The sequence below is a fragment of the Clinocottus analis genome, unplaced genomic scaffold (assembly GCF_023055335.1).
Source record: "Clinocottus analis isolate CAN_PGR_092001 unplaced genomic scaffold, fCliAna1.0.p SCAF_5, whole genome shotgun sequence".
Classification (NCBI taxonomy): domain Eukaryota; kingdom Metazoa; phylum Chordata; class Actinopteri; order Perciformes; family Cottidae; genus Clinocottus; species Clinocottus analis.
Window position 1 is genome coordinate 12,160,680 of NW_027176207.1, and position 13,671 is coordinate 12,174,350.

Below are 13,671 nucleotides of genomic sequence, written 5' to 3' on the forward strand. Positions count from 1 at the left end.
AACTCCAGCTAATGATTGTTTTCTTAATCCATTGATTAATTGTTTGGTCAGAAAAGAGGAGGAAGCTGGATACAGTAAATGTTTGTCATTCTTGCCTAAAGAATTACTGAAACCATGAATCCTTTCAGTCCAACACATGCAAACACACTTGGTCAATACTTACAATGCAATTCGAGCACTACTCAAAATCTAATGATGAAGGCACTTGCAAATGAAAAGGTATTAGGTAGTACTTTTAAATTAAATGTATAGGCCTGTATGAAACCTGAAGCTATAAAAAAACAGGAAAATCTCCACATTTATGCCACATTTTTAATTAAAAAATTTTAAAAAAACACTGCTGTGGAAACCCGAGGGAGTCCTTTTTTCCTGTTCCACAGTAGCTGAACGGGTGCCTCCCTCACATAGTGTATTAATTTCCAACCAATGAGGGAGAGAAAAAAGGGAGGGAAAAAGTGTATACAAAAGGGGGGCAGGCGGAAGAGGAGTGATGACATAACAGGGGGCCTGGCGTGCGTGAGAATGGAGGTGCTTACGTCAACTGTAACTGGGAGAGGAAGAGCAAGCATTCCCTATGTAGGTCACATTAAAAACACATGCAGCTACAAATACAGCCAACTAACCAACCAGAGTGCCAAGCTGCACTGAAATCCCAACTGTGAGTACAGCTCCAGTTCTCCACGACTGTGAGAATGAACAATACTCATATTGTACTATTATCTCGCCTAAAGTCTGAATCTGCAGCACATCTGAAGCACAGACCTAGTTGAGAACCTGTTAAATTACTGATGAGACCGGGGAATGACGCGTGCGTTGTTATTTTTTCATAGATTTAAGACAAAAAGGCTGAGCTGTCAAATGGGGGAAGTATTGTGCCTTTTCAGTGTATCCCAGTTGTGGGACATTATATTTTCTACTTTTATAAAGTAAGTCGTTCTGCCTTATCTGTAATATAAGTCCAACTTTTGCACCATGTCATCACCTTTTTATTGATTATTCTAAAGAATCATCTGAGGGCAAATTTAGCAATTACATCACAATGTTCCACACCTCTGGCCTTAATGATTATGACTTTAATTAATGAATATTAGTGCGATCTATTTGGGTCAATCATGTGTGATACATGCACATCACACAGGGAAACTTTGTCTAAATATAATACCTAGCAGTGGCATCGTCTATTACTAAAAATATTCTCTGTATTGTGTCATGTGTTACAGAGAATGAGCTTTGAAAAACAGCGGCCCGACAGGTTATTATTGACCCGGTGCTTGTGTATGAAAACACATGGTGAAGAATACATTGTCAGCGGGGTGGAGCTCGGGAAGAGAAAGCAAACTGTAACATAATGAATGTGGGAGGCGGTCGTTTATGCAAACTACATTCATGATGGGATGGAAGAAACTCAGCAATGAACACAGTATGGTGATGATACAGTGTACTTCTTAAAATAGACAGCAGTAAATTTCTCACAAACGGTAGCACTGGTATAGATGGATTTTGTATGGAGTGGGACTCACGGTGAGCTGTCCTGCTGGGGCCACTCTGTGTGCTGTCAGCAGAGTGGGCCGAGGAGGCAGATGAGACGCTGGAGCTCCTGACGAAGCCGAAGGCTGCCAGGCGGCCCGCGGGTAGGCGGCTGGAGCTGAAACCTGGAGGGCGCAGGCCTGACTGGCTCGCTTTGGGAAGCAGAGACCTGGAAGACATGGGCTGGGGCTGTGGTGCTGCTGTCGCTGGAGCAGGAGGAGGAGCATGATGGGTGAAAACTTGGTCGTCTGTTCACAATGAAGAAAAAGCACAATGAAGAATCATGTTGTCATTGTGAAAACCCAAATAATACTATATTCTGTTAAATGTACATGTGGTGTCCTCAGATGAACTGATATTACAGCAGCAGCCAGACACTTAGCCGACAAAAGCAAACAAATCATTAACTGCATTGAATTTATCCGGTGACCCTTTGTCGCCGCCGCTATTCTGGTACTCCATCAGGCTATTGGCGCAACCATGGAGCCCACACTGTCATTAACTGCACTCCTGCTGAAATATTATCAAAATGCTATTTCTGAGAGAACAGACAGAAAGTAATCCAACATGCGCTTGTAGGATATATACAGGATGTCAAACGGATTGAGCAGCAAACACAGGTTGAATAGATAAAGACAGAGGCTAAAGCCGACAGATCACAGTGAGCCTTGCGATCGAGATGGAAGACAATGAGATAACAAAAGAGTTCCTCCTAATGATGTGCTAACACACTCTGCTAATGTTAGCATGAGTTTGTATGAAGAAATGTAAAGTTTTAGAAATGTATAGCTCCTTCCAACCTTTCTAAGTAATCGTAAAAGATTGCACAAGATTATAGTGCAAACAGAATAATTGTGGGACTCTGTTTAGAGCTGGGAGACGCTACTGGCGAGTCCACGTTCGAGGGGCGGGATTTGGCAAAGGGTCAATTAGCTGCATTTTGCTCACTTTGTTTGAGCTGCAGGCTGTGGTGCTGAACGGACAGCGCCACAGGAGGAGAAAGTCAAATTGTGTCTGGGACTACATAGCAACAAAAAGCAGGGCATTCAGTTCAGCCTTGATGTTTATTTCCCCTGTGATCATTCATCCTCCTGTGTTCACAAGCGCTCAGTGGTTACCAAGACGTTTTGTGTTATGACTCTGATTGCTACGGCAAGCAAATATGATAACAATATACACAACAACCTGGTAAAAGCTGCTTTTGGCTCTGACCGTGCTCACAGACTGGGCCGGCGGCCAACAGCTTGTCTGATGCCAAAACTGTTATGACGTTCGATATGACACCGACAATTTATAACACAAATGATATACATCTCCAATACATTCATATACTGTTGCCTGTGTTTACAGTTCATTACACGTTAAGTCATTCCTCGTTATTGTAGGCAGTACATTGATTCTGCAGTTATGCAAATTGCATAAAATCCATTCCTCTAACGTTCAGGACTTAAAAACCAAAAATTAATATTAAAGGTTGATTTAAAAGAGAGAGGAAGATAAAGGGAAAACACATATTGAGAGCGAAAAAGAAAGAAAAGTCAGGGAATTGAGGGGAGGAAAAAAAAAGCAATTGAAGCTACATAACGGCAGCTATTCTCAGCGAGCAATGGGGCTCTCGGTAATCCATGGTTTCCGACAGCCAAAACGAGGAAATGTGCAGACATGAACAACCAAGGCTGCAGACATTTACACACAGTGGGCAGTGGGCAAATCCTCGGGCCCGGGATAGGAACCCCAGCCTGCAGTACATGATTTAGATCCTAGACAGAAGAGAAGAATGATCCCCTGCTAGCTGCAGAGATAAAGCATAGGCAGCCTTTCTCTCCTCAACTATTTGGCACAGCTGTGGGCTCCACATGCTACAGGAAAGCCGCTGCATCAATATAAGAAAGGAAGAGCTCTGAGAAGACGAATACAAGCTCTGTTGGTAAGAAACAAAATGGGACAGTGCGAGGGAGAAAAGTCTCCTGTGTATCTCCCCTCCAGCTTCATCAGCGTCCTCATCACCTCCTTCCTCAATATCTGCCTGTGTGCCACGCGTTCTGTTTATTAGATTGGAGCTCGCGCCTCTTCAGTGAGAAGGTCAGGATCATTAAAGATAAATGCCCTCATTTTCCTCCTGCTCCCCACCACTCCACTCGTCCCCTCTGAGAGACGAATGAGGGAAGTGAGCCTGACAAACACCTTCAGCCTCGATAGCGCAGAGCTAAGCTCTTGTTAAATGAAGATGCACATTATTCATAACAATCTAAAAAGGAGTAGGAAGGGAATGGAATAATGAATATGACTTTGACTGTCCTCTCGTTCTGTTCTGTCCTCTGGTTCAAAAACATCATCAAAGTATGATTTTGCAAATGCATCATAAATCACAAAAGCCTGGGTGTTTTTTCTGGGCTTGTAGTTTTCTCTCTTAAGCTATTGCAAAGATTTGAATAAAACTTTCCCCTTAAGTCTGAAACACCACGTACAGTCTCTCAACAACTCCCGAGAAATGAAAACATCTTAAACCATTGGCTTTCCCTGATAAAGATAATATCCTTACTTGAGATGGATAATGTAAATTGGGCTTTGAAAACTCAATGAGACAGGCAGCTGGTAAAAACTCTATAATGACCAAGAGATTTTAATTAAAGCCCAAGGTGAGTTTCGGCAACCTGCATGGATTTCCTCCACAAAGCGTTAAATTGCATATTATTAAATGTGATACTTGAGTGCATTGCAATCTCTGCAGAGCTACTTGAGCAAAGCATGGGGCGTCGCTGCTGTGAAGAGGAGCGGAGGAGAGCCTCAATATGCAGAAGTTAGCTTCGTCACAAACGTCCTGCCCTCTAAGTAGATACTCCTCATTATCATAACAATAGACATGCAGTTTAAACCCTGCATAATAATTATGTGAGTAGTTGGAGTAGTCTGGCTTCTTTAGACAGTATAATTACTATAATATGTGTATGCAAGATGGAGAGAACCTCTTTCACAAAAGCCTAAAAAGTTGTAATTCATAGTGATGAAAAGAACAAAGGAAACATAAAGTGCTCATATTTAACGTTTTTATGGGCTCAGATTCCTTCAGAAAATGGATGAAAAAAACACCAAAAACAACATCATTCACTTAATTGCATCGCCTACAAGAACAGACACTGATACACACAATGTTGACCCGCACTGTATATACAGTACATATATCAGCTGGTGTTTATCCATGCGGTCTGTGTAAGGCAGGATACAGCTGGGATGATAGATGATTTCAGCGAGAAGATATACTCGCGTTCCTTAAACCTTAATTGCTTTGCACTTCAAAGCCTGCAGCTCCCAAAGGGCCAAGTAGCACTGAGACACCATACATATGTTTTAAACGGGATTATAATAAGGAAGGCAGGCAAATCATAACACTATGCTGATCAATTCAGTATGTGCGGTTTTGGGTTACGTGTGTCTTTGAGTGCACGTGTGAACACGTATGTCACACTCTGTGAGAGAGCAGATGAAATATGCATGGAAGTGATAAATGGAAAAGCAGGCCGATGAGCAAAGTCCATACTTGGGTATTCCAGCGACAGCCGAGGTGTAACGTAAATCTGACTTCAGCAGTCAGAGGTGGTATCTGAATTTGAATTTCGCTGTGTGTAAAAGTGTGAGCAAGCTTTGATTTATATATTTATTTGTGTTTTGTAGATGGCAGCTTTCTGGAGCAGGAAAGGTCCCCTAATAGTATTTCTTACTTAAAACCCTGTAATCAGATCAGCCAAAAGGACTCTCACAGAATGTATTTTGATAAGCTGCCTTCATCTCAGGCCAATATCTTTGCTCTGCTCGTTGCCGCAGTAAGGTTGCTCTCCCTGGTGTGACTAATTTAAGTTTGCTGAAATAAAACCTGAGAAACTGGAGCGCAAAACAGACCATCTCCGCCTGGTATTCATTCTGCTCTAAAACATAATTTGGGATAATCTCTTACCTGTGTTATCTGTTTTTGTCTGACTGGTCGCTGGACTGACAGGTTGGACTGGCTGGCTGAAGACCAGTGCTGACCTCTGACCTTGACTGGGTCCTGTGCCCTTGGCTGAGCCCGCAGTCGTCCTGTTGACAGCTCCCAGACCCAGTCGCAGACCTCTGCCAGAGCGCAGGAGGCTGCCGTTTCCTCCGGTCCTCGACTGCAACGCGTCCTCAGCTGTGCTCCCTTTAAAACTGACAGGTCTTCCCACCTAAAGATCAAAATAATGAAATTAACTTAAAAATACTATAATTTACAAATATATACTGTATTATAGGCCCCAAGATTAAAAATAAATAAGTAGTTCAAATTCAACTTCTCAATGTGAATAAGGATTCAAATATGATAAGGCTGATCATTGGTAGAAAACAGTAATGGATAACAAAAAATCTTCTTTCTTGAAGTGTTTAGATGCTGTGAGTAGAGTCACAAACTGTCTGATGACATGCAGGACAATTGGGATGTTAAACTGTTGAACTCTTCCAGGATAATTCAAGAGTAATTTATTGTCTCTCAACAGCCTCAGGGCTGGACAAAATGCCAACAGGCATGCAGTGGCAAATAAAGCGGGAGAATCGTCTCGTCCCGGTTGGCTTTGTACTTCAAAATGCATTAACTATTTATTTACGCATATTTGACGCTGACGTTTGACGCTGTATGAGTATGAATACCAAATTGAGCTATTTAATCAGAATCAATAAGGGATGATTTTAAAGATCATGAAAGAGTGGGATTATAACGCAGAAGATCTGTGATCAATTATACATGGTTTACTGTCGGAGAGAAATAATGGACTTCAACTTGTAAAACTGATATTCAGCATCAACAAATGTAGCACATGTAACACATGTAACAAAGGTTTTGTCTTTGTACTTGATATGTATAGTATAATGTATATCATAAAGCAATTATATCCTGTTAATTGATTTAGGAACTATCATAATTAAATTCTGTCCTTTCAGTGTTTGTGTGATTGTGTGCAATATGGGATTCTGCTTAATCTCAGCAGGATAGAAAGTCCTTTTGATGAAAGAGGATGAGCACAATCCCAAACTATAATAGAAGTCAGAATGCCAGCTTAATTCTTCTAAGAAAGATATTATAATTACTTACCGTGTATCAAAGACTGTACTACTCACCTCAGACGGCGCCCCGTAGAAGGTATCTGCTTTGCTGCCCAGGTTTGGGGGTGCTGTGTGGCTGTGTGTGTGTGCAGGGGGGACGGTGTGTGTGTGTCCAGGGGCCTTGTTACTCTTGCTGAGCATTCCTGATGGGAAGAGGGTTGTCTGCATCTCCTGGCGGTACTTATCATAAAGCAGATTGGAGGCACTGAGCACTGGGGCTCCTCTGGTTTCTGCATCGGGCTTGGATGGGTCTTTAGCGGTGTCTTTGAAGGACCCGGGTGATTGGCCATGTGTGTATGCCGACAGCCTGGACGGTAGAGAGGATACCTGATAAGGTCCGTCAGCAGCCTGGGGCTTAAACTGAGGATTCTTTCGGACAGAAGTAATAATTTTGGGCCGAACTCCTTTAGGTTTAAGTTTAGGTGATGGGGAGCTTTCTTTGGGGCTGGAGTTGTGGTAAGAGCTCTGCTGGTTGTTAAGAGGCGCTTTGGGGATTCCACTTGTGCTTATATTGGTTTTGACTGGTGCTCTCATGCAACTGTTGCCATAGCCCTGAGCTGATGTTGTTACAGCAGGGTTGCATCCTGACGGGATGTGTCTAACCACTCCAGGGACATTCCTGGAAATGAGGTACGTGGAGGGCTGCTTGCGAGGGGAATCCTGGGGTGTCCTGAGAGGAGAGTGGGGAGGGGTAGATGACCTGCAATCAACCCCTGTCCTGTTGGGACTAGAGCAATTCCTTCTGTATGTGAGCTGAGTCTGGGGTCTCCTATCGAAAGCGGAAGGATTTGAAGGACTTGAATTACGCCATGCAGTTGTGGCTGGCTGTTTTTCTGCAGGAGGAGCCTCCCTCTGGACTGCCTGGTTGGGCTGCCTGTACTGTGAGCCTCCAGTTGTGCTGTACAGGTTGGAAAAATCTGATGGTTCCCGTAAAGACGATTTTGTAAACTGTCTGTTTGACCCACTACTGTATGAATCTGGAGAGGGGTTGGGGGGAGATCGTGGCCCTGTCTCTGCTAAACTCCTCGCTCTTCCCACTTCTGTCTGACAGAGGGGTCGGACGAGCTGTTGCCGTCGCGGTGGCATCACCCTCTCCTCAAATCCTGCCTTCCTCCTTTGGCCCAGCACCCCGTCGGAGATCAATCCACTTCTATGATGACTTCCCTCCTCCTGTCTCTGATCCTGGCTGTCGTATTGAGGATGGCCTTGTTTCTCCTGAGGATGAGATGGAGGGGACTTCTGGTTGCCATCTGAAGGGGCTGCCCTTCTTCTGGTCTGGGCTGAGGTAGTGATGTTTGTATTGGAGTATGGGTTGGTCTTAAAGTTGGACAGAGAGACGAGAGACTGCGCTTCTCCGCTACCATCCAGAGCACTCGACAGGCTCCCGCTGAGGGAAACAGCTGACAGACTGGAGACAAACACATTTGTCTCGGACTTCGACTCCTTCAGACCTCCCTTCCGTCTCTCCCTGTCTCTGCTCGGCCTGGTGTCCCTTTTCTCTAGTAAGCTTGTCACACATGTGTCTAGCTCTTCAGTGCTATGATAGGCAATCCTATTTCTGCTCTCCACTTTGTTGTTGTCATTGTCATTTCTCCTTACGCCAGTCGAAGCAGAGCTGGCAGTTGAGCTTGACGATATGGACATGGGACCATCACCTTTTTCATCCCTCATACTGCCTTCATCGTCATCCTCTTCCTCCTTATCCCTGTTTCCCAAAAATGTATGTATCTCCTGGCAGTCCAACAGCTCAAACTCTCTGAGCTCAGGCTCCAAACATTGCTGCTCAGAGCCCCAGATCACAAACTTGTTTGGGGATTCGCTCTGCGAGACCAAAGGAGGGATGGAGCTTGTGCTGTAACCGGTGTCCTCTATCAGTCCTCTTCCTTTCTGATCACCAATCGAAGATACTTGATTGGCATTATTATCCCCTGATTGAGGGAACTGGATCTTCGTTTTGTTGCCAATCGTCTCTCCTCTTTCAACATTGACCCTCAGTCCCTGTAAACCAGTTGGGATGCTCATGATGGACTGATTCTTTTGGCGCACTTAAAGACACCTGCAGTGTACTGAGGCCATCTATAGAGTTACAAGTGTTTTTTTCCCTCTCTGCCTCACCTCTTCGGGGTCTATGTGATGATGGCCGTTCAGTTGATTATTCCAAGAACAAAATGTCATCTCATGGAACCTTTTTCAATTCAACTCGTCACGTATCTTGCATTTAGTGTAAGTCAAAAAAGCTGGCTTTGTATGGCTCTTTGAGGAGGTGGGATTCTATTCAATCTGAAATAAAAGACACAAAAGGAAACTGTAAGAAAGGGCAACAAATAAGCTTGAAAACCAGTTACTTAAGTAGAACCCATTCTACAATTCATAGTAGCGCTTTATAAAACCTGCTGCGAACAGCACCCCCAATCTTGTTCCCTCTACTGGATGCCTTTGGGAAAAAAAGACACTGGAGGCACAAGAGGGAGTGATTGTCATGGAATTACCTTGTTTCTATTTTAAAGGCTTTTTTAATATATTGTCTATATATAGACCAAGACAAAATACAATTTATGTTGTAACCAGCAAGAGTAGAGTGCTAATAGGATTGCAATTTTAAAACAATGACTGGTGAAACTAATATGCAATTTTAAAACAATGCTGTTTACTACAGGGCAGGAATACAATATATAAGTGAAAAGAGAATTGGCAGATATGCGGCTGCAGACTGTTTGCATGTAAGTGACAGAATCTCTTTGGGGATGTCTGATGAAGACAGGCGAGGAGGAAGCGATGGAAGGGTGCAAAGTGTTTTCTAATGAGCTTTTTTGCTCAGGAGACTTTGAAAAGGAGAAGGCAGAATGAGATAGGTTAAAAACATCTGCAATAACGATATGTTCAAATGGTTTTATAGAATACATATAAATAAGGTTTAAGAGCCATTTTGTGGTGTTTTGTTATGTTGGACCTCCCACCACTGGGTGGCATAAGGCTGACTTCAATTGAGTCGAGGTCTACATAGGAGGGGCATTAGGTTGAGGTGTTGCTCGTTTTGCAGTAGCAAACCGTTTTTTTTTTGTTTGTTTTTTGACCGTGATACAACTGAGGGCAATCGGTAACACAGATATAGAAATGTTTTTGGGGTTATTTTATGATTTCAGTATATAGAATATATGGTTATGATTATGTTTTGTACAAAGAAACACAACTGAACAATAAACAAACTGGATGTTAGACCTGGATATTGTCAATGCGTCAGAAGCAAGCGGTAAGGGAGCAACCAAGTAGTGCTTTAGGGTTGATCTATGTTTGATCAGGCAACGGGGGCACTATACAAGGAAAGTAAACGGTGTCTCTCATATGCTGAAGTATATGCACGTTCCCAACATGTGGTTGGTGGGTGCCGTCACAGGCAACGAGTCAAAACATCAGCTCAGGAGGAATAAATCCATACTACAGGTCTGATCACTGCAGGAGGGTTAACACTCCTCTCTCAACATGTCCTCTCTAACATGCCATATGGCTGATTTAACCAATGCCACAATTTGATTGAACACAACAACAACACATCCTGCTCCATGTAAAGGCCACGTTCTGCAGGATGTCCAGAAAACACACACAACATGTGTGTTGAATGTGAGTACAGTTAAATTAAAACCTCTACAGTCAATAGTTGAGCAGATTTCTGGGAGGGCAAAGAGGGTTTTTTAGTCAGTGCAAGACTGAATCAGGATGGTTTCATCACAGCAGAAAAAAACAACTGAAAACCAATAAACACCGAAGAAAATGTTGAGAGCAAAACACAAAATACAATAATTTATCCGGCAGAATCATCAGAGGAAATAGAAATATTATTTTTCTCTTTACGTTTCAATCCCTCAATAATTGTAATCTATGAAGAATTCTCCTTCTGACTTGAACCAGACGAATTAGCAATTACAAAAGACTTCAGTTTATTTCCTTTCCTAGATCATATATACATAACTCATATAGTCTGAACGTTTACCTCAAATACAAACATATTCTCTCAAAACTGTAAGCTAAATGTAGAGATATCTGTCTGAGCAGCAGAAAGAACTAATACCATTTACTGATTTTAAATATAAAATATAAGAAATAGAGGCAGGTTTCCAAAAATGTAAATGTTTCTTAAATTAACTTACGTCACTGTCTCTTAGCTTTCAGGTTTTTTCGTATCTTGTCTTGTTCTGTGTTTTGTCTGTAACTATGTGTTTCTTACTGCAAGTCCTTCCTCCCTGCTATCAGACTACACAACAAATTGAGCTAAAAACAAAACAATTCAATCATTTTTTGGTCACTTTAACTGGTGCAGTATAAATACATTTTTAAATGCTTGTTTATTCTGTCTGTATATAATAGTGCTATTGTGGATTATATTTACTGTTTTTTCCAATGCGGGACGAAGAAAGGGTTATCTTAACTTATCTTATCTTATCTATCTTGGCCAGGTTTTCCTCGAAAAAGAGATTTTAAATCTTAATGGGACTCTCCTGGTTAAATAAAGGTTTAAATAAATAATGGTGTATTTGGACCAAGATGGTCATTCTGTAGACAATTATGTGTCTTCAAACCATCACACTGAATATGTTTAAATATAACTCCCACCCTCTAATTATGTGCAGCGGGGGACTCTGTACTCATTAGCAGGTGCCTTCTCCATGTGTCCTGTGGCAGTGAAATCAGGGAACTGAGTGAACTACAAAGAAGGCAGATCTTACTGCTTGTGGCGATCATGATGCTGCGCCAATAAGGTGCAAAACTACAGTTTGTCCAAATGCACTTGGAGGAAAAACACTCAAAGGTATGATTTGTATTCCTGAAGAAGTAATTAAAAAATATTTTCTGAATAATCTGTTAGAAAGAATCTGTTAGAAAGAAGCTGGGATCTCTGTGAGCTGAATAAAGGTGAAGGAAGCTTGTTTTAGTTAAGGTTTGCAATTCAGAAACGTTTATGACAAAATAATCTAAAAATACATACACTTGCCACTATAATTTTATATAATTATCAGGTGTTGATCCCAGATAATTTCTTTACAATAGTGATCATTTTCTGTTTGAAATGAGATTGCAGGACAGCAGAGAGATCATTCATTGTGGTAGACAAATAGACAAACATGTATTATAACCCACACACTGCCTGCTGTACACTGTGAACACTCCTACTATTTATTTACCCTTTGCTTGTGCACACACAATCAAATCATTAGCTAATTATAAATCACAATTCAGCGAGGCGGGGAGGAAAAAAGATGAGAGATGCAGAGAGACAGAGCGTTGTAGACAGAATTCTCTGAGAGGACATGGTGGCAGATCAATTACGGCACTGATGTAGTACTGGAGGTTGTGCTGATGACAGCAGTCTTGGGAGGCTGAGCGCTAAACTTGGTCACAGTGGCTGAACCACAATAAGCTGCACACCGCCTTGCAGCAGAGGCAGACAAAGGCAATCTGGCAAAACCCGAAACATAACCAGACAAAGAGCCAAACAACCTGACAATGTGAGTAAAATAACCTGTTCTGAAGATTTAAAAAAGACTGTGTCTACGGATGCTTCAGGTGACATACATTCGAGAAAACAGGTTCTCCCTGCTGTCGTACCTCTTTTTATTGGTGACATACTTACTTAGATGTGAAACGTAAAAAGGATCACAAGGGAGTGTGTGGATAAAGCGGGGCTGCTGTTGGTGTGGGGCTTTCCTTTGACTGGAATATGAATTATGCAATTACAGGTGTAACAAATGTGGACATCTTTGATCATCAAGGCGTTTCTAGAAACATTGGAAGTTCACAGGGACCATTTTGGGGCTGGAGGAGTTGTGTTTACACTTAAGCCAACAGTGCTTTCAGCAAATGTATTCCTTCACCAGTTAGTTAGCGTTTACCACACTGATTAAAAACAATATAAATCCTTCTTATGCAGGATTGGAAAATGTAATGAATCGCTTTGGTTCAAGGAGTTGACACAATCGCTCTGTATAAACAGCAGGAAGATAAAATCTAACAGTCCTGCTTCTGTTGTCATGGAAATGCTGGAGAATACCCATCGTGACCCCCGCGTCGTCCATCAGGGAAAAAGGTCAGCGTTAGAAAGAGATGGGCTGTCCTGAAGGTCAGCCATGTGCTGTAACACTCACAGCTCATGCATCCATGTTGTTGTGCAACACTTTCACGGGTGAACTCACACCCATGCATGGAGATATATATCTATATATATATATATATATATATATATATATATATATATATATATATATATATATATATATATATATATATATCTATATATATATATATATATATATATATATATATATATATATATATATATATATATATATATATATATATATATATATATATAGACACAGTAAAATAGCTGACTGAAAGCCAGGGTTTTATTCCCTCACCAGGTACATATTACTTATCCAGGAGCAATCATATCCCAGCAAGTGGGTGGAGATAGACGGATCGCTGAAGTGATGAGAGCATGGGCCAGAATAAGACCATATCTCAGCAGTGATCAAATTCAGTAAAGGATGGGAATTTGTGATTTTCCCCAGGCTTGTAACCTATCAAGAGCTGCACTGAACCACAGAAAGCCCTTCTCAGAAGGTGAGAAAGGACAAGCTGAGAATGCAACACGATGAGAGAGAGAGAGAGAGAGACTCGGCGAAAATGTGGGAGCTAAATAAAATCTAGAGCAGAGTAGAATTAGGAAAGAGAAAGGCCTTCCCCATCCTACTTTATTTTGCTTCTCTGAATGTGAGCGAGTCTGTGTGGGTGAAAGTGAGACACAGACATGTGGTGGGAGGGATGAGAAATGCAGACAGATAAAAAAAAAGGAAGCAATTTGATGCAGGAGAGCTAATGTTTGCATTAGCAAGCATTAGCTTTTGGCAAATTTGGCTGATGGAAGGGAATATTCCATTTGAACCTCCATATATGAGCTATAGAGCCTCGTTTCTGCAGTGACTTACTGAGATAAGCCCACAAGACATAGTGAAGTAATTATTGAAATCCCTTTTCCAT

At 41.9% G+C, this 13,671-nt stretch overlaps 1 protein-coding gene across 1 annotated transcript in view; it reads right to left on the reverse strand.

The window, feature by feature from the left end:
• The window catches only part of mtus2a (microtubule associated tumor suppressor candidate 2a), a 42,740-nt gene that overhangs the window by 22,496 nt on the left and 6,573 nt on the right, over window positions 1-13,671 (reverse strand). Inside the window, exons 2-4 of the mRNA XM_068600880.1 lie at window positions 6,655-8,919; window positions 5,480-5,726; window positions 1,521-1,775 (exon numbers count right to left, since the gene is read on the reverse strand). Coding sequence (XP_068456981.1) covers window positions 1,521-1,775; window positions 5,480-5,726; window positions 6,655-8,661 — 2,509 coding nt within the window. The 5' untranslated portion in view covers window positions 8,662-8,919. The remainder of the gene's footprint in view (window positions 1-1,520; window positions 1,776-5,479; window positions 5,727-6,654; window positions 8,920-13,671) is intronic.